Below are 27,458 nucleotides of genomic sequence, written 5' to 3' on the forward strand. Positions count from 1 at the left end.
TTAAGCAAAGTAAGCTGTTGTGGGATAAGAGGAAAGATCCTCTCATGGATTGGTAACTGGTTAAAAGATCAGACTCAAAAGAGAGGTATAAATGGTCAAGTTTTCAAAATAGAGAAAGATAAAATAATGGTGTTCCTCAGGGTCTGTTCTAGGGCAAGTCCTAGTCAACATATTCATAAATGATCTGGGAAAAGGGTTAATGAGTTAGGTGGCAGAATTTGCAGGTGATACAAAACTACTCAAGTATTTGTGACAAGTTAGACTGCAAAGACCTAAGAAAGGATCTCTCGCAGGTGGGTCACTGAGCAACAAAGTGGCAAATGAAATTTAATGTGGGTAAATGCAAAGTAGTGGAGTCTAATTTAGTTGTTACCACTCCAGAAAGAGATCTTGGAGTCATGTGGCTAGTTCTCTGAAAACATCCACTCATTGTGTAGCAGCAGTGAAAAAGCAAACACAATGTTAGGGATCGTTTAAAAAGGGATGGATAGATAAGACGGAAACCATCATTTTGTCACTTTATAAATCCATGGTACACTCACATCTTGAATATTGTGTGTATATGTAGTTACCATCTCAAAAAGGGTATTTTAGAACTGGAAAAGGTTCAGAAAAGGGCAACAAATATGATAGGTATGTAACAACTTCCATGTGAAGAGTGATTAGTGAGACTGGAACTTTTTTAGTTTGGAAAAGATGATTAAAGGGTGATATGATTGGGGCCTATAAAATCATGACATTTGGAGAAAATAGTTTAGTAAGTGCTATTTACTCTTTGTCAAACTCAGGAACTCGGGGTCATTAAATGAAATTAATAAGCAGCAGGTTTGAAACGAACAAAAAACATTTTTTGTTTAAATGGTGCACAGTCAACCTGTGGGACTCTTTGCCAGACTATGTTGTGAAGGCCAAGATTATAACAGGCTTTAAAAAAGAACTAGGCTAGTCTATACTAGGGAAATAAGTTGATTTCAGATGTGCAGTTCTGGCTGTGGCATTTATGTAGCTAGAATTGATGTATCAGAATTAACTTATTTCTCTGGTGAAGACCTAGCCTCTATACTGTTGCATCACCCTCCCTTACTCCATGCAATAGCGTGTGGTGCAGGGGTTGACTGCTGACCCCAGAGAGAGCAGTTTTGCAGGCGTCTTCACCAGACGCACAAAATCGAACTTTGAAATATTGACTCTGACCAGGTTGATCTTCTGCTTAGTATAGACAAGCCCATAGATAAATTCATAGAGGACAGAGCCATCAATGGCTGTTTATCAGAATGGGTAGGGTTCGTGTCCCTAGTTTCTGTTTGCCACAGAATGGGCATGAGTAGTAGGAATGAATCACTTGATTTCCTGTTTTGTTCATTCCCTCTGGGGCACCTGGCAGTATTGTGGCTGTTCCTATATTAATTTATTTTAAGGTGAGACCACTAATTTGAATGTAAGCAGGTATGTTGTGGAAACTGTCAGCCTTTCAGTATCTCTCAAAGTTAATGCATTTGACAGCTTTTAAAGCTTTTTACAGGAGTGAGGGAAAGTCAGTGGTTAAAGCATTGGCCTTGTAAACCCAGCGTTGTGAGTTCAGTCCTTGAGGGGGCCTTGCAAGGGTCTGGGGCACGTCAAGATTTAAAAAAAAAAAATCTGTAAGGGATAGTGATAGGACCTGCTATGAGTGCAGGGGAGTGGACTCGATGTCCTTTTGAGGCCTCTTCCAGCTTTGTATTATATGATGTATAATTAATATTTCAGCATCTTTATTATATATACCTGACTAAAATTTCTTTTGGCTTTAATGCTAAAAATACTGGCTAGGAAGTATTTTGTTGGTAGAATGGTCAGTGAAATAATAAATTGTGATGTTTTTTTCATCTTATGAGAGGATTTTTTTCCTCCAGTATATAAGTAGTTTAGCTATGCTGAATATGTAAATAACGTAAACATGGTCGGAAAAGTACCAGATAATATCAAATTAGCTACTAGAAATGAAAAATATAAGGAGTATTTTGTGGTGGTATAAAAGTGTATCGTGAGATAAAACTGTTTCATTCACAAGGCAAGAAAAATGTCAGCTGATATCAGTGCTTTAATGTGCTCTCACATGAGTTTCCATTTTTATTTAAGTTAAAGGTAAATGTATGTCCACAGAAAAGGAGGAGTCTTGTCGGGTATGGCTGGAGAAGATGAAAGCTTTTTCCACTATGTCCTGTTTATATAGAAGTTGTGTGCTTAATGTATATTTGTGCTTTGTCTTATTAAACATAACTGTGCAGTTATAGAGCTTTTGGAAAAATAAGCATTCTTCTTTTTAATAGATGTGATGATTACAGACCAGTATGGGAATCAGATTCAGACATTGTCAGCGTCTTGCGTAAATTCCTTAGGAGTTTCTGGGAATGGCCTGGATAAGTCAAATTTGAAAACTACTTGGCAGGTAGGGGCTCAGAAATACTTTCTAAGATAAAATACAGTGTGGTGTTGCCATCATGTAGCAATTAATCACAGGTAACTCACACAAGTAACTCAAAAAAATTAATCTTTTTTTTAAAAAAAAGTAATCAACAGTAGAATATTAATTAAAATGTATTCAATACATTGTTTTTCTAAGTTTCAAATATATTGATTTAAGTAAGAGCATAATACAAAGTATACAGTGCTCACTGAATTTTATTATAAATATATGCACTGTAAAAAAGAAACAAAAGAAATAGCCTTTTTCAGTTCATCTCCTACGAATGCTGATGTTTTTCAACATATAAACTATAAGGTACACATGTAGATATTTTAGTTACATAACTGCACTCATAAACAAAACATTGTAAATCTTTAATACTTTTCAGTAAACTTAGTTATACTTTTTGTTCAGCCGTTTGTTAAAACAAATTTATTTACGTTTATGGGTGATAGTGCTGCACCCTTCTTATTTACAATGGCTTACACCTGAATGTGGGAACAGGTGTTTTGCACTTGTGTAGGTAGCATTGCAAGGTATTTATGTGCTAGATATACTAAACATTCATATGCTCCTTCATATTTGGTCACCATTCCAGAGAACCAGTTCCATGCTGATGATTCAGGTTCAAAAACAATGTGTTAATTAAATTAGAAACTGAACTCTTTGTTGGAGAATTGTATGTTTCATGTTCTGTTTCACTTGTATTCCATCATGTATTTCGTGTTATAGCAGTCTTGGATGGTGGCACAACACATGTTCATTTTAAGAACACTTTCACTGCAGAGTTGACAAAATGCAAAAAAGGCACTAACATGAGATTTCTAAAAGTAGCTACACCATTCAACCCACAGTTTAAGAATCTGAAGTGCTGCCCAAAATTTGCGAGGGACAACTATAGAAACCAAACCACCAAAAAACAAAATCAGCCTTCTGCTGGTGGCATAACATGCGATTTACTGCTCTGCCTTGTACCATTATCAAACAGAGCCTTTCATCAGCATGGATGCATGTCCTCTGGCATGCTGATCAGGGCATAAAGGGGCACATGAATCTAGCTCATCTGTCACACAAATACCTTGTAATGCCATATACGACAGTGCCATGTGAACACCTGCTTGCACTTTCAGGTGATGATGTAAACAAGAATTAGGCAGCATTAGTTCCTGCAAATTGTAACCAAACTTGTTTTTCTGAGTGTTTGGCTGAACAATGAATAGGATGGAATAGACCTGTAAGCTCAAACGATTTACATTTTATTTTTAAATGCAGTTTTTTCTACATACGTCTATATTTGTAAGTTCAACTTTCATGGTAAAAGGATTGTATTGCACTACTGATATTAGATGAATTGTGAGAAACTATTTCTTTTGTGTTTTATAGTGAAAAAATTTGTAATCAAACTGTACACTTTATGGTCTGTATTGTAATTGAAATCAATATATTTAAAACATATAAAACATCCGAAATATTTAAATCAATATTATTCTATTATTATTTAACAATATGATTAGTCACCATTCATTTTCAATCACATGATTCATTGCAATTAATTTGGATTGCCTGACAGCCCTAGTAGCAATTGATTTTATAATAAAATTGTTTGTTGCCAAGAAGGAATTTAATCAAAGTTGGAAAAAGCCTGAATTCTCTATTTTCATGAAGCTAAAAAAGTTAGATGATCTCAGAGATCTATTAAACTGTATCCCAGGGGCCCGTTATGATTGGAGGATACAGCAGCTTAAGTTCCTTTTTCACTGCTGATGGTAAATCTCTCTGCTATTGCTTCAACTATACAACAAATCTAATTTTTCAGATTATGCTTCAGACATTTTACCATTTGACCTGCTCCTAATCCCAGCACCTTTTTATGTCTCTTACTACATCATCATCAACAGCCATGGGTTCAGTGTGCATTGGTGTCTGATGCCTCTCTGACTATTTCTTTCCATCTTTCCCTGTCCATTGGGTAGCGGCTTAGTTTGTGTAAACTAGCTCTGCACCACTCTACTGTATCATCTACCCATTTTCTGTGGGGTCTGCCTCTCCTATTTGAAATACCCATTATGCCAAATACTAGGGTCTTGATTTTTCGTTCGTCATTCATAGGGTGACCATATCTCCCAGTCCCAAATATGAGACCAGGAGATACGGGTGGAGGAGGTGATCCTCCCAGCTCCACCAAGCCCTGGGGAGCTGGGAGTGAGATGGGAACCTCCAGCCTTCCCTGGGAGCTCAGGGGAAGCAGCAGCCCCTCAGTGCTTGGGAAGCGGCAGCCGCTGTCCCACCCCCAGAGCCCCAGGGAAGCAGCAGTGATGTGGCAACCACCTATGCTCCCCCTGCTTTCCTGAGGTTTGGGGAAGTGACTCCCGCCAGCAGCTGTGCCTGTGCAGCTGCTGATGGAAGAGGTCAGCAAGGGAGTGTGCATATACAGGACAGTTACTCCCTTTTAAAAAAAATAAGTAGGGATGCCTTTTTGGTGTCCCAAATATGGGACTTTCCCGCCAAATACGAGACGGTCACCATAGTAATTCATTCTGCAAATATTCCCAAATAGCTGTAACTTGCATTGTATAACCTTCTGTAGTAGGTTTTCTTTTGGCTGTATCTTCCTATATAATTCCTCATTTGTCACCTTCTGTATCCATCCTATTTTCAGGCTCTTTCTTTAACAACTGTTCCCAAACCCCAATGTTCTTCTCCTTGAATCTTTCATTATCACCCATGTCTCACATTTTACAACATGCTGCTAAACACACACGTTTTCAAAATGCTCACCTTTGTTTCTAAGCTAATTGCTTTGTTTTTCCAGATCTTATCCATTGCCTTCAAACTCGCTCTTGCTTTGGCTATTCTAGTCGCTGTTTTCATCTTACAGTCTAGATTATATGTTATGTTACTCCCCAGATATGTGAACTTCTCTGTGTTCTCTAGTTCAATCCCATCTACGCTGATCTTCCTTATTTTCTTATCTCCAAATGCCATTGTCTTTGTTTTATCGATATTCATAATCAGTCCGTACCACTTCCCTTCCTCGTTTGCTGCCTGCAGTGTCTTCGCTAGTTTCTCCTCATCTTCCTCGATGATAACTATATCATCCACAAACCTCAAGTTAATTCTTATCCCATGCTCAGATATCCCTTCTACCTCTTCCTTGATCTTGTCCATCACACTCACTAGATGCATGATGAAGATACTCGGTGATATCGGATCGCCTTGTCTCATACCTCTACTTGTTCTAAACCAACTTCCCAACTCTCCGCGTGTTCTCACCGCTGCCTCTGCATTTTTGTTGATATCCTTCAACAACTGTATCAGTCTCCTGTCCACTCCGTACAGCTCCAACACTGCCTAGGTCGCTTACAGATCTGATCTATACTGTCAAATGCCTTCTGAAAACTGACAAAGCAAGTGTAACAAGAAGTCCTATGGCACCTTGTAGACTAACAGATATTTTGGAGCATAAGCTTTCATGGGCAAAGACCTGCTTCCTCAGATGCATGACTCGTGAAGACCTGATGAAGCAGGTCTTTGCCCACGGAAGTTTATGCTCCAGAATATCTGTTAGTTTATAAAGTGCCACAGGACTTCTTGTTGCTCTCAAAGATACAGACTAACATGGCTATGTCTCTGATACTTGTCACCACGCAAAGCAAGTGTGGATGTTCTTGTTCTTCCGTCAGGCTTTTTCCGCTATCAATTTTAGTGCCAGTATCTGTTCTGTGATACTGCTATCTTTCCTGAACCGCATTTGCTCATCTGCCATCTTAGTCTCTCCGTCAATATCATCATTAGCACCTTCCCTGGATGACCTGTTAGGGCAAACATTCTGTAGTTTTTGCACTCCAGTGCTCTTCATTTCTTGTGTATTGTCCCTAGTATGGATCGTATCCATTCCTTAGGTGCCTTCCCTTCTTTCCAGGCTATATTACATAGTTGGTGTATTTCCTGAATCATACTTTCTCTTACATATTTAATCATTGTTGCCGTGATCTTATCATTTCCAGGGCTTTTGTTGTTCTTTTGTGGTTTTACTGCCCTTTCTACTTCGTCCTTTGAAATATCCAGTTTATCAATCTGTCTCACTAAAGCACTTGGGTCCAACTGTGCTTAGTATAGATTGGCACAATATCTCTTCCATTGTTGCACAATCTTCTCCTTGTTCCCGAGCTCCTCTTCGTTCTCATCTTTGTTTGCTATTTGCTTCAGTTGCCGCTTCCTATTAATATTCCTAATCATACCTAATACCTTCCTGTGTCTTCACACTGCTCTTGTAACCGTTTTACCTTATCCTTTCTGGCCCCTTTCCTTACCTCATTGCATCTCACCTGTATTGCTCTTCCACCCCCTCGGAAACATCTCTTCTGATCTTCAGTGCTCTCTTCTTTTGGACCGACTTCAGTGTCTCCCGTGTAATCCACTTCTTATTGATCTTCTCTTATTCTAGAACAGTTTGCTTAATTGCCTCTTCTGTTGCTGTGGTTATCCTTTTGTCTTTCTTGCCTCTTACTACGTCGGTTTATTTAAGTAATTTTCTCATTAAGTCTCTTGTGTTGCACTTTTTGTACATAGAGATGTTTTGTCTGGGGGGGGGGGGGGGAAGAGTAAGAAGACGTAACTGTTGAACAGATGATTAGATGCTGACAGATGGTCCAAGCATTTTTCAATGCCATAGTCACCCTTAAGTTTCTAAAATTAAAAAGTCTCATGTTGTCTCTGTGTAGCTGAAAAATGTGTTACTCCAAGTTGTTTTTGAATTCCATCCAGGACATAGTGGATTTGTCAGAAGGATTTGCAAAAGCCAGCAACATTTGTCGTCCCCCGTCCCCCCCAAAAAAGACATATAATTACATGAAAATGAACAGTGGTGCATATAAGGGTTCCTTTAAACCAATTTCACAGAAAATTGACATCTGAAACAAAAGATACATTTGGTTTCTTAGCAAAAAAGAAGTGATGATTGTTTTATATTTCATTGTGCCAGAAGTTGTAAAACATATCTTTGCCTAGTTAATAGTCTTTCTCTCTCCAACTTGGTAGGATCTAAAATAGTTTTATCTTACTTAAAACAAATGCCATTTCTTTGAGTGTTCAATCATTGCTTGGTGGACTTACTGTATGTTGTGACGTTTTCATGTCCTTATTTTCCTTTAAAATGTTTTTCTGTATTTCAGTTGATTTGAATTAAAATGAGTCTTTCCTCAATTTCTAACATGAAGACAACATGTAATCTTGCTACAGAGAATTTCTATTAAATAGAATTTACTGTAATCTGATTTTCTATGGCAACCAATGTTGAAAATAAGGGACAGGTGATATTTTAGTCTGTCCCATTCACTTGTGTTATAGGAATTCCCTGTATTGGGCGGGTCCGCGTGTAGGTCCTAAATTTCTTATCACATGCAAGTGCTTTACTGTGGTTATGTTTGAATGTACTCGTCCCTCATTTAACAAGTACTTTACTAATGAGTACTCGCTAAAACGAGGAACATATATACCTACCTTTATGCATTATATGAATGAACTTCCCCCCTGCTTATATGAGCAGGGTCCCTGGCTGGGTTTGGGGAGACCCGCAGCTCCATTACCGGAGCAGAGCCAGCCGTGGGGTCCCTGGCCAGGGGCAGGGAGACCTGCAGCACCATGGCTGGAGTGGAGCCAGCTGCAGAGTCTAAGGTCGGGGGTGGGGAGACCCGCAGCCCTGCAGCTGGAGCCTTCTCCCTCCCTTCTCTCAGACATGCAGCTGTCTGACAGCCCTTCAGCTGGGGGAAGAGACGGAGAAGGCTTTTAGTCTGGTTCCCTCCCCAGCAATGGCAGGAACTTGAAACTGACCAGCCATGGCCCCGCAAGCCCTGGGGAGACTGGAACCAGCCTGCTCCTGGTTCCCAACTCCTGTCACTCTGGGAGCCAGGAAACTGACCAGCCTTGGTTGTTCCTGGCTCCCCTCCCCTTGCAGGAAAATTTGAGTTATGCCGGGGTTGCAGGAACATACCGTGAGTAACTCGAGGGTTTACTGTATTAGACACCACCCACCCTGCAGACCTCATCCTCGGCCAAGTTTCAACCCCCACCCCAAGGTCCCAAACTGCCCCAACCCTTAACCCCCTTCAGCCTTAGAGTCCCTCAGCAGCCCCAAACTGCCCCCAGGCTTATGCCTCCCCCAACCTAACAACGCCCCCCCCCCTGCAGCCCCAAACTTCTCCCAGTCTCAGACCCTTCCATATCCCTCAACAGCCCCAGCCTTGGACACTCCTCCTCCTCCTGCAGCCTCTTCCTGGGGGCTGCTAGGCTGGGTGGCTCTTGCAGCCCTCCTGCTCTCAGCATTTAACTCAGGTGTTAAAGTTTCAGCACCTAGGCATAAGGTAATTGATGTCCTTAGTGATAGAGATAGCTGCCATCTCCAGCAGCTCTTTCTATTAATAGATATCTGCCTGAGGCAGCAGTGTTAAGAAATTGCACATGGCTTCTTTAACAGCCACATGCAGATGGGAACTGCCCAGCTGGCAACCTTTAAGAAATGTAATGGGACCCATGTTTGGGTCCCGACCCATAGGTTGGGAATCCCTGCTCTACATACATACACTACATCCTATTTCTGGTGCCAAACTATTCAAACACATCAGACACGTAGCTAAACTCAAGTGGTTTATGTCAAGTTACAAGCACTTGAAACAAATTGGAGACTTTTGCATGTATTTTAATGGGAATTTAGTGTCGCTCTTAAGAGTTTTCGCCTACGAGCAGAAATTTGGGAACCCGTTGTGCTTGTATAGCAAGGGATGAGTGTACATCGAAATTCAACCTGCTGCTCATTTTTATGGGTTGGAGTAAAGACAAGTGGCTGATCTTTGCTTTCTGTCTTGGTCAGTTTAATTTAATTTACGTTGGTATTTGATTTTAACATAATCTTCCAATATTCTGCTCCTTCGAGTAAATTATTTATTTTAATGGGGATTAAAATGTCATTTGTTTTTTCATGCTCAGTCATCTGGCTAAAACTAACAAATATATATTGTGTGGGCTTATAAATGTTTGGTGGTTTTCATGGTTGTTTTCTTCTGTGACTTGTCCTTAAGTATCTTGATATAAAAATAATTAGTGGGGAAAAAACCCCAATTTTTATGAAGGTAGATGTCTCAAGAATATGTAGAATAATCTCAAAACAGTAGTTTGATTTCTATACACCAAAATACGTTGACATTTTAACAGATCAAACATTGCAATATCATCTTATAGTTTAGTATGCAATGTACAACCATAAGATAATGGCACCCAGTATGTATAGTGTGTCACATTTTTAAATCTGGAAAAAACAGAATAAATTATGTTTTGCTTTGCATTTACTAATATATTTTTGTACTTCTGTTTCTTAATAGGAAAGTACACAAACCATGACAGTCAAAGGTATCAGGTTTAATCCAGGTCCCCCTGGAAGCAAAGAATTGTGTTTTGCTTGGCGCGAATTTTCTGATTTTGTTAGGGTAAATTTGACTTCAGGACCTCCAGTTAAACTACGCCTTATGGATTGGCCAGAATTAGAGGAGGTGAGTCAATATCTTCTGGTTCAGATCCAAACAGTATAATACCAACTTTTTGTATTTCCAGAGTTTTTGAAGTATAGGGAGCAAAAATGAAACCTATTTGGTTTTTCTTTCAATATAGTATCTAGAATGTGACTGACCGAGAGATCACAGTTCACTATCTACAAGACATATACTCAGGCAGAATCAGTTCAAGTTTCCCACAGTGCCCTTACTTATATGGATACCTTTGTGTTTTGAACTAGCCTTTTACAATGCAGTAGTAATTTTATGTTCAGTGATTTACCAGACCAGTCAAAATCAATAGTTTTTTGAATACATGATTTATATTAAAAGTTATAGCTCTCAAAACTTAAATATGAATTTTACAATATATTGACATTATAATTAACTTTGTGTTTTAAACTATTTTACTCTCATATTCCTCTTCCTCAATCTACAAGAGATGTACTCTTGTACTGCCACGTATCTCCTGGAGACAGTTTAGCATTATTATAGTGCTCTCCAGGACTAAACTCTACACCTTGCTTCTCAAGCTCAGTAGACATTCTGCCTTTTACATTACAACAAGATGGTAGTTCAATCCTCTTTTATTTCAAGTATGCTAGTTTTTAAGATAATAGGAAATGACCCCTTGCCCTTATGTGCTTTCAGTCTAAAAGCATAGGAACAGATGGAAAGTTGGAAAAGGGATACAACATCCAGGTAGAGTGAACAGGGTGATGATTATCAGTTGTACTCCATATGTTAATACTATCAGATCTTTAGTGGGATTTTTTTTTTCACATACTGAATTTTATTCAAGTTCATCATTTGGGGGGTGAAAAGTAGGCAAAGAATGAAAGGAAGAAGAGTTAGGCAGGGATAAGGTTGCTAGACAGACGAGAAGAGAAGAAGAAAGTTTAGATGAGAGAACTGAGGAGGAAGCTGATGTGGAAAGGAAAAGCAAAAGGACCAAGGTTTGTAGTATTTTTGTAATTTAAATAACAATCTAAGTGTAATTTAGGATAGTGCTGGACAGGTTGCTCCTGCTGTAGCTCTCTTGAAGACAGCAAGAGAGACTCTTAACTTCCTTCAAATAGACATTTGAAGCATATCTCTATTCCCTTTGTAGCCAAGGTAATGTGATGTGTAGTAGAGGACAGTTGGTGCAGTAGCATATTCTCAGCCATCAGAGGGAGTGTGCAGAGTTGACCTATGGCTTTTGATAGTGGAGAGCTTATTCTACAATAGCTCAAGTCACCCCCAGCCTCCTCCACTCCCAGCCAGCTCTCTTCCCAGAACGCTGCATTGCCCCCACAATCCTGACACACCCACACTACATCTATACAGGCATCCTCTGTTGACAGAAGTCACTGTCGACATAGAAACTGCAGCAGTACCTCTGTTGACAGACTGCATCTACGCATAGAAGTGTCTCGAAAGAGTAAGCCATTCTTTCATCAGCCATCAGACTGCCCTGCCCTCTGTTGACAGCACGGCTGCCTGGAAACTCTGCAAACAGGGCTTTCTGGGGGACCAAAAGCCCTTTCTGTCAACAGAATTGTCTACACGGGCACTCTTTCAACAGAGGTGCTATACCTGATGATGGATGTATGACACTGGCAGCTGAACAGCTGAGTTTTGTTGACCAGCTCTTGACAGAGCACTTTAACCATGTAGTTGCTCAGCGAGTTTTGTCGACAAAAGCCCAGTTTTGTCAACAGAGGCTGCCTGCATAGATGTACCCACAGAGTAGTGCTCGCATTCAGCTTCCAGGTATTCCTTTTTCCTCTCCCTGTCTGGCACTGCTTGCTAGCTTACCTGCCCAGCAGGGAGGAGGCCCTGCTGCACCAAGTGCCTGAGCAGCCTAAGGTCCATGTGACCCCACATATCTGCTCCCCATTCACCTCTGAGAATGTGAATAGCAAAGACTCAGGTTTTTGATGAACCACAGGGGCTTTTATGCTCTACCGTAGGCAACCTAGTTTAGGAAGCAGCTGATGGAAGGCATGGCCTCATACTCCTAGGCCATGATCTGTTGGGTGGAGGAAGGTATTTCTTGCTCACACCCCTGTAATAATTGTCTGACACACATTCGATTAATATGTATATATATGAATCTTTTTTCAGCCTATTGCAGTAATTAATGGCAGAGAACTGCAGAAGCCTCTGATAGTTCAGCTCTGTGATCAGTGGGACAATCCATCTCCTGAACCAAATGTCAAAATCAGTCTTGTAAAGGCTAGCAACTTAAAGGTAAAATGAGATCTTAGAAGATGTCCTGGCAGCTTTTATGTAGCAGAGCTCATAAATATCATCTACCAAGACATAGCTACATCACCTCCCTACATCTCTATCTATATTCTCCTTTATAAGTGTTTTTGCTGTATTATAAAGTACAGATGGGACCAACTGTACCAACTAACGAGCAGAATAATTTTACAGTAAACATGTACCATCATTAATAAAAGTAATTCCCTTCACAGATTCCTCAGGGGTTTTTTACTAAAATTAAATACAGTAATAAAACTAATAACTTGTGCTATTCATTTGCTGCTTCTCTTTTAACTTTCTCTCACTGTACCTTTGTTTGAACCATCTCTGTATTTCCTCCATTTCTTCTTACGGCAACTCTTACCTAGTCTTCAGGTTCATAGTTAAGTAACCTGCCAAAAGACAATAAAGAACAGAATCACTGGTATGGTTCATAATCATCTTGTTTAGTGTTTCTCAGACTGTGGCCCATCAAATGTCATGTTGTCTGCAAAAATCCGATAGTCTATATAATTGTTACCCTTCTTGTTTAAATCTCCTAATGTTGATATGAAGGCTCTTTGCAGTGAAGATCAGGTGCAAGTGAGGAGACAGCTTAGCTGTGTGTAAGCAATTGCTGTTACCACTAGGATGTTATGACAGTATATGTGCACAATGGTCACAGTTGCCCATGGAATGGAAGTGATTTTGAAGTGGTCTCTCTTAAAATGTGGTCCACATTTTGAAAAGTTGGATAACCCTGATTTTTGTCTATTTTTATTGTTTGCTAGTTCTTGCTTATATGGAAGATGTTCTTTTTCTTCAGCACAGTTTCTCTCCTCATTCATCAGAAATGGGTAATTCCTCATCTGTGGAATTTAACAATAATCCCATTTTTTTAAAGGTTCCAGAATTGAACTACTCTCTTTAGCTCAGATCACCAAAAATGTTGCTTCTGTGGGCAGAACAAATTTACTGCTGATTCTTCATCAGCTTTAGATACATTTAAAATGTATGCTGAAATAAATAGGAAAATGAATAATGCAGTCACTACAGTATTTCCTGTTTTTTTTTTAAATTTAATTAGGTTTATGCTAATTCCAGATTATTAAATGTGTGCTGCATAATTCTGTGTTGAAAACTTCTAGGTGTTATAGATGGCACTAAAGGGGAGGTTTGCGATTGTTTCAGGGAAAATGGGAATTTTCACATCAAGGAAGGTGAATGTTCAGTATCTCCCAAATGCTTTGTGGTATAACTTAAATTTTTATTCATTTTCATGTTGGGTGATTTCATTTAATCTTCTAGCACCTCTCTTTTTTCTTCATTGAGGAATCACTAGAGTATTAAGGTTGTAAACTCTGGTTTCTTTGGTAGAATTCTGGGCTCTCTTCCCTCTACTAGCACAGCAGAGAAGCTTTGCAAGGATTTAGCCAAGTCCAAGAAGTGCTACAGGCAGCTTTTCATTTGCCTCAAAGAACAGCTGTACCCTCCTTCCACAATCCAGCAGGCCTTACTCTGGTGTAGCCTAGGACTCTGAGTCAGTCAAACTGGCATACTGAGGCATCTGTTTCCCTGTCCTTAGCTATGGTTCCACCATAAGAGGCTTGACTAGGAACGTGGGGATTCCCACAAAGAGGAGAATCTCTCACCACTTGCTCAAGACAAAGCCTTGCAAACTCCAGAGACTCCGAGTGTCGGAAAGACTGTTCCTTTCATAAGAAAGTGATTCATATCATTATTGGGCAGGTCCTGTAAAAATTATTTAAACCTTTTCTCTTTTGACTTCCCAGCCTGAAATAAGTGTTTGCTGTGAGGTTTTCTCTTAATACAGGGGCTTTCTCACAAAAGTTGATATCAGGCACACTGCTTCTTCAGCATATCTGGTCATGCAAAGAAGACTCTTATTTTTATGAAGCCCTGTTTCAGGTAGCAGTGCATTATGAATTGTGCTTGTCTGGGTTTTTCAGCTGATGGACCATGTTTTGCTAGATATATTTATTTACATTTATGTTGCACCAGGTGCTATGATAGGCATTTGGGAAACCATTCACAGGATGAATCAAGGATCCTTCTACAAAGTCCTCTGTGGTATATGAGATGATCTATCTGAACCTCATATAAGAAAAACTGACAACAGAGGTTTCTGTTCCTCTAAAGAGGCATCTTTGGAAGAAATATGCCACTGAATTGGTTTCCAAATTCTTTAATTTACAAAGTGTTTGCTTTTATAGGGGGTAATTTTTATTTCTGCCTGTCATTCTTCTGGATTGAATTTTTTTGTCCTTTCCAATGCTGTTTGTGCAAATCACTGCTTGCTTATTTCTCAGCAATAACATTGGCTTACCTTTACATTCCACAGGTGAGAGGCATTACTTATTTACAGTAAACGCCTTCATGTCCAGCTTTTTATCGTCCAGAACTCTCAGATAACCAGCATTTTAACCATAAATAAATTTTAGCTACATTTTCCATAAGTACAGTACAGTTAAAGTAAATACAAATAAAATACAGCAAATACAATATGGCTACATCTACACTACAAAATAACTTCAAAGTTGTTTACTTCAAAGAAGAGCATCTACACCACAAAAAACACCTTCCCTTACTTCAAAGTAAGAGGCCAGGATAAGCTGCAGGCAGGGATTGCATGGCTGACGAGGCCTTCCAGGCTCGCAGCCAGTCGCCCCCTTAAAGGGCCTCTCCGCACACCCCCACCCTGCACATACTCAAGTCTGTCAGGCTGTACACAGCAGGGCAGACTCATGCTGGGGAGTAAACTTGAATACCGTGCCTGCCCAGATGCTCCTCAAGGAGGACCTCCTGACCACTTGGCCATGCTGCTCGCCATGCTCTTCCAGCAGCATGGCCGGGTCGCCCCCATGGGCCCCATCCTCCAGGCTGTGGCCAGGGCCCTGCTGCCCTTCACCTGATCTGGTGCCAATGGGCATTGGCCATTAGTACCAAGCGGTGGGACTGGCTGGTGCTGGGATGACGAGCAGTGGCTGAGGAACTTTTGCATGACCTGGCAGACATTTAAGGACCTCTGCCACTGGCTTGCCCCAGACCTCCAGCACCAGGACACCCAGATATGGCCAGCGCTCCCAGCGCAGAAGAGGTGGCGATTACACTGGAGGCTGTCCACCCTCGACAGCCACCTATCCATCAGCCAGCAGTTCAGTGTCCGCAAGGCCACCATTGGAGCAGTGCTGATAGAGGTAAGCCTGGCCCACATCGCAGACCCACCCTGGGGAGGGGCCTCGGGGAAAGGGGCCCCTGGTGGGGAGGGGGCAAGGGGAATGGGGGTCACATGGTCTGGTGTTCATGGGCCTGTCTTCCTTCCACCCCCACAGGTCATCCAAGCCATCAACACAGTGCTCCTGTGACACGTCCTCACCCTCGGGAACCTGGATACCACCCTCTAGGTTCTCAGAGCTGGAGTTCCCAAATTGTTCTGGAGCCCTGGATGGAACACATGTGACAATCTGGGCCCTGGACCACAGTGGGGGCACCTACATTAACAGGAAGGGGTGCCACTTGGTGGTACTCCAGGCTCTGGTGGACACGAGAGGCTGTTTTCTGGATGTGTGCATGGCATGTCCACGCAGGGCCCATGATACCCGGGTGTTTCAGAATTCATGGCTGGGACATGGAATGCAGGAGGGCATGTGTGTCCCCCTGTGGGAGCTCCCACTTGGGACCATCACTATGATCCCCTGCATTGTGGCTGACGCCATGTACCCTCTGCATCTGTGGCTCATGCAGCCCTATATTGGATGCACCACCCTGGCCCAGGACACCTTCCATGGCCGCCTGAACCATGCCAGTGGCACAGTATAGCAGGCATTTGGGAGTCTGAAGGGGAGGTTTCACAGCCTCCTCACAAGGCTGGATATCAGCCTCCCAAACTTCCCTGCGGTGGTCGCTGCCTGCTGTGCCCTCCACAGTATTCTGAAGGGAAGACGGGAGCCCTTCTACCAGGGCTGGGCCTCAGACCTGGGGCCAGGTATGAACAGCCACTCGCTGTCCCATGCCGCAAGGCCCAGAGGGATGGGGTCAGGGTCCAGGAGGACTTTGCCCAGGGCCTGCCCTGACCCTTTCAGACATGCTCCGCACCACAGGCCACCCCACTACCCCATCCCTCATGCTCCCCACCAAACGCAACCCCCCACACACACACTTTCCCACCATGCACCAGGTATCTGGGGTTAGGGTGGGAACATGACATAACTTTTGGGGAATAAATGTATTTGACAAAACAAAACTGTATGTGTCAAACTATATAGAGTGCAAGGGGGGAATGCTCCATGGAGGGGAGGGGAGGCGGGGCAGCTGTGTGGGGAGACCAAACCTGGGGGGGGCTGGGATGGGGGAGGGCTCAGTTGCCCAGCGGCTTGGAGGGCCAGGAGCCATGGTGACCTCAGGTCCCGTTACTGCCCTGGGTCCAACACTCGCTTTGAGGCTACGATGGGGCTGGGACCACAGGGAGGTAGGGGTGAGGTGGGGGTACCACATGCTTGGCCTCCAGAGGTTGCGTGGGAGAAGGCACTGGGGCTGGGCCAGCTCCCACCCTCCCAGCCAGGAGCCACTGAGCCAGCTTGAAGTGGGTGTCCAGGGACAGGTCTTCCACGCGGTGGACACCTTTGGTGGGGGATAGCTGCTGGAGGGGCAGCTGCAGACCAGGCTGGCAAGGGGGCAGGAGGCTGGGCAAGGCGGGCGGGTGGCCAAGGCCTGAGCCAGGGTGGCCAGGCTGCCAGCCAGCTGCATCCACGTCTCCTGCTCCATCACCAGCCATTCCCTGAGCACACTGGTCATCTTCCGCATGACTGCCTGGTTGGCAGCCACCTCCTCATCCCACCAGCACTGTGTTCGTGTGACCCAGGTGTGCGAGGATGTGGCATCCTCCCCGCCCCCTGTGGCTGCAGCCTGCTCGGATGGGCTGCGCCAGCTGCCTGATGACAGACGTTTGGAGACAGAAGAGGACAGGGTATGGGGATGGGCCTTGAGTGGTGGGTTCCAACCCCGCGTGCCAGGGTCCCCACCCCACTGCCCCCCACCCCGCTTCCCTACTATCCAGTTGTCCATGGGGTCCCGAGAGGTTCCCACCTGGCGAAGGTTGGGCCATGTTTGATGCCCCTCTTCCCTTGGGTGGATGGGCTGCAGGGCTGTTCCTGGGGCGGGTGGGGGTTGGGTCCCTGTCACTGGACTTTGAGACGTCCCGATTGCCCTGTACCTACTGGCTGCAACCTTCCAGGACTTGGGTGAGGCTCGGTTGGATGAGGTGCAGCTGGGTGTCCTGGAGGGGAGGGCGATGATGAGAATCCCTTCGCTGGAGTCATCATCATTGCCCTCATTCTTGTTGGGCCACTCCCGGCACTGGGGGCTGGTCATGCTGGAGGGGCCTGCCTCCGCATCAGTGTCCAGGGGTTGCGGGGTTGTGGTGTCCACAAGGTGCTTTGGGGCAGCCACCTCCCTTGGCCCCAGGGGCCTGTGCAGCTCCCTCTAATGGGGGCTGTGCGAGGCCCATGCCCCCAACCATCTGGTGGCATCACAGGTTTTAGACTAAGCCTGCCTCACCTTGACTTGGATGCTGGTGCTGCTCTCAGTGCAGCTGGGGTTGCCTCAGGCAGTGAAGCTACTGGCCAGCCTGGCATATGCCTCAGCATTGCACTGCCAGGCACCAGTTGGGCAAAGGACCTCCTCCTCCCACCACAGAGTGAGGAGGTCCTTCAGCTCCCCTTTGGTCCAGGAGGATCCCCTCCTGGCATGCCCCTGGCCTGGGCACTGCGAGCCTTTGGAGTCATTTTATGGTGCTTCCAGGAGGGCCAGAGGGGTCCTGCCATGCTGCAATGGTGGCTGGACAGTGCAGGTGCTAGCTGGAGCCTTGAGCAGGTGCAGTCCGACAAGAAACTCGTGCTGTCACTACTTGTGGCACACACTCAGCTTCCTACCTGGGGTTCCTGGGGAGCTGGTTCCTTTCAAGTGGTTGGCAGGGACAATAGAGCCCTGTCTGCGCTGGCCAGAGTATCTCCACGCTCCAGGGGAGTTGCTACCATAGCAGACCCTTTACTTCAAAGTAGTGAATGTAGAACGTCTACACACATCCGACTTCAAAGTTAAACTTCGAAGTAGGTCAGTACTCCATTCCTAGGAATGCAGTAGTGACTTTGAAGTTAGCCTGCCTTACACTGAAGTTAACTTCAAAATAAGGAAAAGTGTGCGGAGACGTTCTGCAGGCTACTTTGAAATAGCACCTTACTTTGAAGTTAACTTCAAAGTTATTTTCTAGTGCAGACACAGCCTATAAGTTTACAGTGTACAGTGCTATTGTTCTTGTTAAATAAAGTACTCTGCATACATTTTTGTGTCTTAACATCTAATCTTACTTTTCTTTAGTGTTGTGTGTTGCTACGTATACCTCTCTATTATCCATATTTAAATATCTGGCAACTTCTTGGTCTTAAATATTTGGCAACTTTTTGCTCTCAGGGCTGCCGGATATGAAAGAGTTTACTGTATTTTGAAAGAGGAGAGAGGCTGCTAATCAGAATTACAGTAAATTCTGAGTCCTTACACTCAGTAGTGAATTGATGTGATATGCAGTTGATAATTCTTTGAGTGCTGATCTTTTTGTGTATTCTACCTGGCAATTACATGTGTAGCAATGTATTGCATAGTGTAGTGCTTCCCAGCCTTTTCAGTAACACAGCATACTTTCAGTGAGACAATTCCGCAGCCCAGCCACTTTTTCTGCCTGAATTTATTGCTCGTAAATGCCATGTTGACTTATGTTTACTGTGGTTACTGTTTTACTAGAGAGGTTAGCAATTTCCCCTCCCCCATTCTTTGTGGGTGCGGGGGAGGGGTTGAACATTAAGGACAGCTAGAGAAGGCGGGGTTAAGCAGCAGGTCTGCTTGAGACCAGCTAGTGCAGGGTCAAGTTCCCTCTCATAGCTTCTTTGCAAAGCCTCTGCAAGGGGAAATTGACCAACCCTGCAGTATCTGGGAATCAGACAACCTTGCTGCTTAAGCCCCAGCTGGCTCAGGGTTGGTCAGTTTCCTCTCCCAGTAGCTCTTTGCAAGGGGAGAAGGGGTGGTGGGATTGACCTGTGTGTGTGTATGTATATAATTTGTAACAATATACACCAATTACATCTGTAACATTTTATATTGTAGTCACCCTCAAAAAACTTAAAAATCTAGAATGGATACCAATAAAGAAAAGTGTGAGGCAGTTTGTAGAGCATGTAAGTGTCTTAAAATATAGCCAGATGAGTATCTTCTATAGAATACCTAAGTTAACATCAGAATCTAACATGTAACCATAGTAAAATATATAAAGCTCGTAAATTAAACCAAAATCTTCTAAGTCAGACAATTACTCTGAGCCTGTGTCTACACTACAAAAATAACTTCGAAGTTGTTTACTTCAAAGTACAACTTCGAAGTTGAGCATCTACACATACTACTTCGAAGTAGGGCACTACTCTATTCCTGGGAATGGAGAAAGGACCTTGAAGTTGGGCTCCTTTACTTCAAAGTTAACTTTAAAGTAAGGGAAAACGTGTAGACTCTCTGCAGGCTACTTCGAAATGATGCCTAACTTCGAAGTTAACTTTGAAGTTAGTTGCTAGTGTAGACGCACTCCGAGAGTCTTAAAAACTGGATATCTCAGAACATGTGAAAATCTTAATTAAACCATTAGAATCAGGAGAGGTACAGTATTAAAAAAATGATCTGCATGTTCATACAAAGAAAGTTAATTGAGTTGAAATTAAGTGTGGTAAAGAAATGAAGTACATTTTTGGTGTAATTTAAAAGACACTACTTCTATGTCATTAAAAGAAAAAACCCTTGATTACTTTCAACTTTCTTGACAGATCATTTCTGCAAGCCAGCAACATAAAACAGATGAAAATGGTAGGGCTAATCTGGGAGTAATTAGTATTCATGGACCAAGGTAAGTAATGAAAATGCATAGACAAAAATTAACTGGTGAAGTGTCTCTTATTAAGTTAGTTAGCTTCATGTTTGCTAAAGTGGTTGCTAGGAAGTCACCTAGAGTTAAGTACATACATTTAACTTATTGTTTAGGTACGTAGGGTAGGCTAATTGTTCAACTTTAGAAAAGTAAGTTTTTATAGCTGCACGCACTCACACATACGTACATACATAAAAATCTTAAGATACACATTTTAACCAACAGGTAGCAGCTAATATAGATAGGGATCTAGCATCTTTTAAAATGTAGTACTGTCTAGATTTGAACATATCCAACTAACTGGTAAAAGCCAATAACACTCATTTTTTTGGAGGTATACCAAGTGGTATTTAAAAATGGTAGTTAAAATGGTTTTGCGAACATGTTTTTCAAGCAAACATTTTTTCCTATCCTTGAGATGGTCCCTCAGTGGAAATTTTAAGGAGCATTTGTGTTTTTAAAGCAAAAAGGGAGTGGGGCTACTTAGTCTCTGTAACTAGCGTTTTCCAAATAAATTTCCACACCAGTTAGCTGGAGTTATATTTTCATAGTTTTGATGACACTGGAATTCCATATAAGCAGACAAAAACTTAAGGGACTGAGGCCAACTTATTTCCTTTTATAGCTCCAGTCTTGATGACCAGGGAGAATGGTTTGAGACATTCAGCCCAAGATAAACAATAACAGTGTGTAATACTTGCAAGCCAGTCAGGTTGTCTGCAGTTCTGTGGATACAATAATTAGAGCATTCAATAACTCCGTGATTTCTTTTTTTAACCTGCAAAGGGCCAACACAGCCCTGCATTATAAAACTATGTAAGAGAACATCATAAACACACTTTTCTCCTTTACAACAAGAAGTCCTGTGGCATGTTATATACTAACAGATAAGGTGCCCCAGGACTTCTTGTTGTTTTTGAAGATACAGACTAATATGTCTGCTTCTCTGATACTTTTTTGTTTTGTTGCTTAGTGTTCTGTGTGAGTTAACACTTTTGTAATTTTAACTTAACGATTTTGAACAAAATCATCATGTTTATGCTTTAAGAAATGAGTCTTGTGCAATAGTTACAAATAGCATTGTAAGTAAATCTAAATATTATATTTAAGATAGTTAACTATAGTAGTGACAAAAACACCTCAGATGTTTTCTGTATTACGAAGTTAATGGTCTCAGGGTATGTTGCTTGGTGTGAGGCCTGTGTTCAGCTTTGGCCCTTGGCTAGCAGGGACTGGCAGTGGTGTCAGCAGTCCTTTTAAATACAAGTTTAATTTCTCCAGTCCAGCACTCTTGGGGCCTGACCAGTGCTGAACAAAAGAATTTGTTGAGTCCCCGGTCACTATTGTGTAGCAGAACTACAGCACTTCCACTGCTTATTGGTCTCTGAGAAGATATTTAGGTGTAAATTCCAGCTAAATAACAGCACAGAACACTGAGAACCAGGATGCGTGGCTGTAAACAAACTTTATGGAACTGTGGGAAACTTGGCCACACCCAAGATAAGTAGTCGTCCAGCTAGCTACAATCATACCAGCTTACGAATGTTGCTGGAGGAGGAAGTGCTGGACAAGAGAAGTTCAACCTATAGTTCTCTCTCCTTCTTGTCCTAGTGATCTAAACTGTGTTACAAGACAGATATTGAAAAGAGGTTGAGAATGGTAGCATTTTAAAGCCAAAGAAAATAGAAATAACTCACTAATGCATAGTTGTGAGAACATCTTAAATGTTAGGTATTAATGCTATGTTTTTGCCTGTACTATAATTTTGATACCAATGAGAGAGAGAGAGAGAGAGAGTGTGTGTGTGTGTGTAGAGAAGAAAATTCTAAGCTCTAAAAGCCAAATAAGTCACAAGTACCTTTATGAAGATCCATTTAAATGCTATTAATGTATTATGACAATGTTGTACGACTGCTGTATGTTTCAGGGGAGAGCATACGTTACAGCTTAAAGCCTCATACAACAGGAGCACATTAGTTTGCCCTATAATCAAGTTTAACGTCCTGTCTGACCCAGAGAAGCCTGTGTGTTTGAATGTTAAGTATGACAAAAACGCTTCTTTTGCAGCAGGAAGTACCTTCCCTGGTGAGTAGCTCTTCTATTTAAATTAACTTTTGGTTTGGTTTAATTTTGGAAAGAAGCCGTCCAAATACACTATGGCTTTTGGTGTCTGTAAAAATGGTGTGTATGACTTACTTCAATGGTGATCAATGTTTCCATATGTCCCTTTTAGCTGATATTCCATTATACCTGACTGATAAAGCAAAAATCTTCACCATCAGCAGCTTGGCTTCACCAGTCGAAAAACAGGAGGCAAATATGTAAAATGTGTGACAGAAGTTCCTGGTTTGCCATTTTTGCCATATGCCTGCTAAAAGCCTGAAGAAGAGATGCCTTAGTCATCATGCCCCTCTGTCTTACTCCACTGTCTTTTCCTCTACCAAAAAAAAAAAAAATCTGAATTAAATAGTTGTTCAACTTGTGGACCTCTTTGCAAAATATGAAGAATTGTTCTCATTGTCTGATTCCATTTGTGTCCACACACAAACGTTTTCTCAGTCACTGGCTCATTCTCTTTGTTACTTAATCATCTGGGACTACCACCTTTGCTACCATTTCTCCCCGATGTATGGAGGAGATTCAGGTTTTCCCCAGCACAACTTTTTTACATAACCATGGATATCACAGGCTGGTAGAGCTCACCCAGATAAAAGCACTGCAAGATATCTTTCTTCCATTTGGAGGAAGTCCAGTATCAATGTGCTTGTGTTCAACATTATCCACCTTATCCTTTTTGCCTAGAAGACATTATTAGACTAATTAACTGCAGTAGCATATATTAAACTGGGAGGTACCTTTCAGACCCCAGTTCTTGTCTGAAATCCCTTCCCTTGACATTTGGGTAGAAAAATCTACATTGTGTTTTTCAATCATTTACTTCAAATTCAAAAAGAATATTATAGTCCACTGCCTGGCTAACCTTCCATATTTCCAGTAGGCAGGGATGGGCTGGTTAATACTTAAAGGTGTGGACTAGAAGACCTCTTGAATTCTCTGTCAGTCCTACAATCTATGAGTCCCCGAGCCATAGAGCTATCCTTGGAATCAGAAGTGTTCTCTCAGCTGGAAACCTTTTTGTTCACAGTTTCCCAATGTAGCTCTTTAGCACCTTAACCTTAACTGCCAGACCCACCAGCATGTGACACAGCAGCACAGATTTGGTATTAGTACCCAGGGGGCCTGCTGCATCCTCAGGTACCCTTCCTTGGACATATTGGCCATCATGGGAATCCTTAAAACTATTATTCCCCATAAAACAAGTGCTTGGGTGGCCACCCAGGAGGGATTCAAATGCTTGCCAGTTGATTAGCAGAATGTGCACAGTGCCCACAGCCTACAGCACATATATTTCAAGTGGTGATGCACATCTGCATGGGTTGGGTCACACATTCCACACATGGATGGAAAAAATTAAAGGGAACATTACCTATAACCAGTAGCTACGAGCACTTCCCCTGCATGGGCAAGCTGACAGAAGCTGAAATCCCAGGGCTTCCATCCTGCCCAAAGGTCCTGTAACCTGAGGCCAGCCTCCCAGGACTGAAGATCTTGCACTTCAACACAGTTAGAATCATTAATGTAGTGGTGGAAAATGCTCCTGAATCCATGTTTAGGTAAATTGTGAAATATTCTTGACTGCCTCCGAATGAATACATTATGCTAATACAGTAGTTGGTGTTTATATGAAATAAAGCTTTCTTTCTCTACATTGTTGTGTTTCAAAGTACAGTTAATTTGTCCTGCCACAATTTAAGGATGGCCTAACACCCTTTCATTTTCAGTTTTGTTGTTTGCCAGTGAAAACTGTAGGCAGGGAGGGAGATGAAAGAGGATGTTTTACATAGTATTCTTGAGGAACTTAAATGTGAGTTTCTGAATGTAACCTTGAAAAATAACATTTCCATGTGTTTCTGCAGATTTTATGGTTAGTGTAATTTCTGAAGATAGCAGTATTATAAAAAATATTAATCCAGGACGGATTGTTATGAAAATGTGGGAAGGGCAAAACAGTGGAAACAGAGTACCAGCTAATGTGAGTAATTGGAAAATGTTATAACATATGTTGCTACGGCAAATATGAGACAGACATTTTCCACAGATGTCTTTCTCTGGATTGCATGTAGTAAGTGTTAATTTTACTGAATTTGTGGGAAATTGATGTCCACACTAGCTGCTCTTTACTGTTGTCATTTTAAACATCACTAAGCTATCTATCGTATAAAACTGCAATACTTCAACATTGAGAGTGGTGTTGCTATTCAGCAAAAGCTCACTATTTCATACTCAGGAAAGACTGGTTACAAATTGTCATTGAAATTTGTGAATTATCCAAAAAGTAAAGGAGCATTCTGGATGTGTAATGTATTACAATATATATGTATTTAAGGTATTTTGGCAATTCTTTTCTATATGATGTGATAGCATGTATACTATGGTACACATTTTTAAAATGATATATAGTAATGTGAGATCATTACACTATTCTGTTATTAATTTTCTTGATTAGTAAGGAAAGCTTTTTTTTTTTTTTAAATATGAGCATAACTGAGGTTTTACTTTACTTAAGATGCATGGATATATATGATTGTAAAAAGCCTCCAGTCTCTAAATCTTAAAAATTGAAGGACTCTCTTTGCACTTTGTCAGGGTGTCAGAAGAGTTGTAAAGTGTTATCTTTGCCAGTCTGATGCTCTTTGTTTGACGATTTCATTGCCAAAATCCATATGTTTCACTGGGTTAAAATAACTGTCCACACCATCTCCGTGTTTTGGCTTTTGGCATTACAGGACACTCCGTAAGATATTTGTTGACCAGGAAGGTAAAAAGAAGCAGAACATGTTGCACAGAAACTTGGAAAACACTTTTACACCATTACTAAAGATAACATTTTTCAGCTTTCAACTGCGAGTCTGTTCTAGGATGTTATCTACAAAACTACATCAGAGTTAGATTAGTGTAATCAATGAAGAGCTTTGCTTTTCTTCAGCAGGACAAGAAATGTGCCCTAGACTTTCCCAGTTCTCTTCGCAAAAACATCAAAGGTGCCTCACTGCCCATGCTACTAGACTAGCACCCCTCATCCAGAATCTTTCCGGGTGGGGGAGTGACACGGAGGTGGAGGGTGTGTCAAGCTACCTATATGCGTGTGTGCATAAGTAGATCCCTTCCATCAGTCCAGATCCTGGATTGGTGAATATACATCTGACAGAAGCAATTTGCAGAGGATAAATTTTATTGCAGGTTTTTCTCATCATAATCTTTAGCCTTCTCTTTTAATGATTGCAATACTAGCTGTTCTTGTGTTTGCCAGTAAAGGAAGGCCATGACTCTTTGTACAAAACATTTTTTCTTCTGAAGGCTGAACAAAAGAGAGATTTCTGCAGTTAATTTTCCCTGTTAAACTAAGGAACAGTGCTGTGTGCAGGTATCAGTTAGTTGACTCATCTGTATTTTGCAGGAACTGAATACCCTGTATGCTACTTATTTTAACTTTAATTCAGTTTTCCTAACTAAATAATCTTATTTAATGGGAATGGCTTTTAAATTTTATAACAAATGTGCAGTTGCATGTTACATATGAAGTACTTTAAAATTTTATATCTGTTACTTTTACCCTTTTAAATTCCCGCCCCCCTTTATTTCCAGGCTACAACTTTTGGCTGTAGTAAAGTCAAGGATGGCAAAGATGAGGGCTTCTTTTACTTCAGGTATGAACCAACTCCTTTAATAATTAGAGTTTGGAATAGAGTAAGCATTAACAACATAATTGTTGGAGAAATGCTTTAATTTCAACATCACATATGAGAAACTGATATAGTCTAGTATATTGGCATGGTACAGTACATATGGAACGGATTCCTTCACAAGAAATAAACCCTGTTCTTTTGAGATAGATGTGAACATTTTACATAGAATTTGTCAATGTATTTGGATACAGTTGTGGAGCATTGCATCTCTCATTTTGAAACCACCTTACCTATCCATAATTTACCATTTATTTGGGGTGAGGAAAGAGGATAATTTTCACTCATGCCTTCTCCTCTGGCCCCAATCAGTGGCACAGATGCTCTTTTTTATTGGCTGGTAAGTTCACAGTATGCAGTTATCTCCTTTCTCTACATTAAAGGCACAGTTACCAGCCCATCAGTTCACCCGCATATCTTCCTTATATGTCTCAGATGTCCTACTTATAATGGCAGGACCATCAACAGCAGAAAGTCCTCCTTTTTGCTGGAGGAGATTTTATAACCTTAAGGCAAGTGTCTTGCAAAATGAGATACTTTTGGAGCATTCCTGAGGTAACTTAAGTAAATGCTAAGCAGCCTGGGGAAGCGAATAGAAGTCCTGTCAAAGTGCCAGGATCCTGTAGTGGGTTCTTCCTGCAACCAACAGCATCCTTCATAGATAACCTTCGTATACAAGCATCTTTGTGCCTGAATGTAGCTAGGTAGAGCACATCCAAAATGTGCGTGACCACTCAAGTGGTAGTTATTCACAAAGAATGGCGGAAAAGTCTAATAATCCTAAAAACTGTAAAATCAAAAATCATTACTCAGCCTTTTCTGTTCCCAGCAGCTCTGTTATTAAAGAAAGTAGACTGTGTCTGACTGTAACAAGCCAGAACCAGATCCTCAGAGAGGCTATTTATAAAGCAGTTCTTTAATACTCTTCATATTAATTCTGGTAACAGGAGAAAAAAAGGACATACGATTAAGGCAAAATATTTCTCCTGTGAGGTTACCATAAAATCTGAATGAGAACTTGCAGATAAAACAGATGAGATAAAATACAAATGACATCTCACAGATGAAGTTTTACAACTACAGGAACTAAAAGTCTCCCTAACTCAGATAACAGAGTTGATGAAGCAGTAGGCTCACTAATAGAAGACATGGCTATTCTTTTGAGGGAAGGACTCTTCTTTTCCCAAAAATACCATAGATAAAGTGATGCAGGGTATCTTTTATAAGGATTTCAAAACTTCAAAGCTATCCGAATATACTTTGCAAAAGATGGAACAGCCAAATGTGGTAATCTGAAGAAAACTGATCTTTTTAACTAGGATAATCACTTTGTGTTTTTGTATCTCTGTCCCTAGATTTTTCTATGCTAACTTAAGTATTTCAGGAAATTATATTTCTTTCCCTATGAAATGTAGAGGAGACAGCATCCAAAATTCATTACTCAGAGACCT

General features: G+C 41.6%; 1 protein-coding gene across 2 annotated transcripts in view; it reads left to right on the forward strand.

Annotated features, from left to right (window-relative positions):
• Positions 1-27,458, forward strand: part of SMCHD1 (structural maintenance of chromosomes flexible hinge domain containing 1) — a 207,175-nt gene that overhangs the window by 124,366 nt on the left and 55,351 nt on the right. Inside the window, exons 28-34 of one of the 2 annotated variants that reach the window (XM_074987361.1) lie at positions 2,310-2,428; positions 9,823-9,990; positions 12,100-12,225; positions 20,103-20,182; positions 22,131-22,288; positions 24,181-24,296; positions 25,910-25,971. In XM_074987361.1, coding sequence (XP_074843462.1) covers positions 2,310-2,428; positions 9,823-9,990; positions 12,100-12,225; positions 20,103-20,182; positions 22,131-22,288; positions 24,181-24,296; positions 25,910-25,971 — 829 coding nt within the window. The remainder of the gene's footprint in view (positions 1-2,309; positions 2,429-9,822; positions 9,991-12,099; positions 12,226-20,102; positions 20,183-22,130; positions 22,289-24,180; positions 24,297-25,909; positions 25,972-27,458) is intronic. The other variant, XM_074987362.1, reaches the window with a different exon arrangement.

Source organism: Carettochelys insculpta, chromosome 2 (genome assembly GCF_033958435.1).
Source record: "Carettochelys insculpta isolate YL-2023 chromosome 2, ASM3395843v1, whole genome shotgun sequence".
In the NCBI taxonomy this organism is placed as follows: domain Eukaryota; kingdom Metazoa; phylum Chordata; order Testudines; family Carettochelyidae; genus Carettochelys; species Carettochelys insculpta.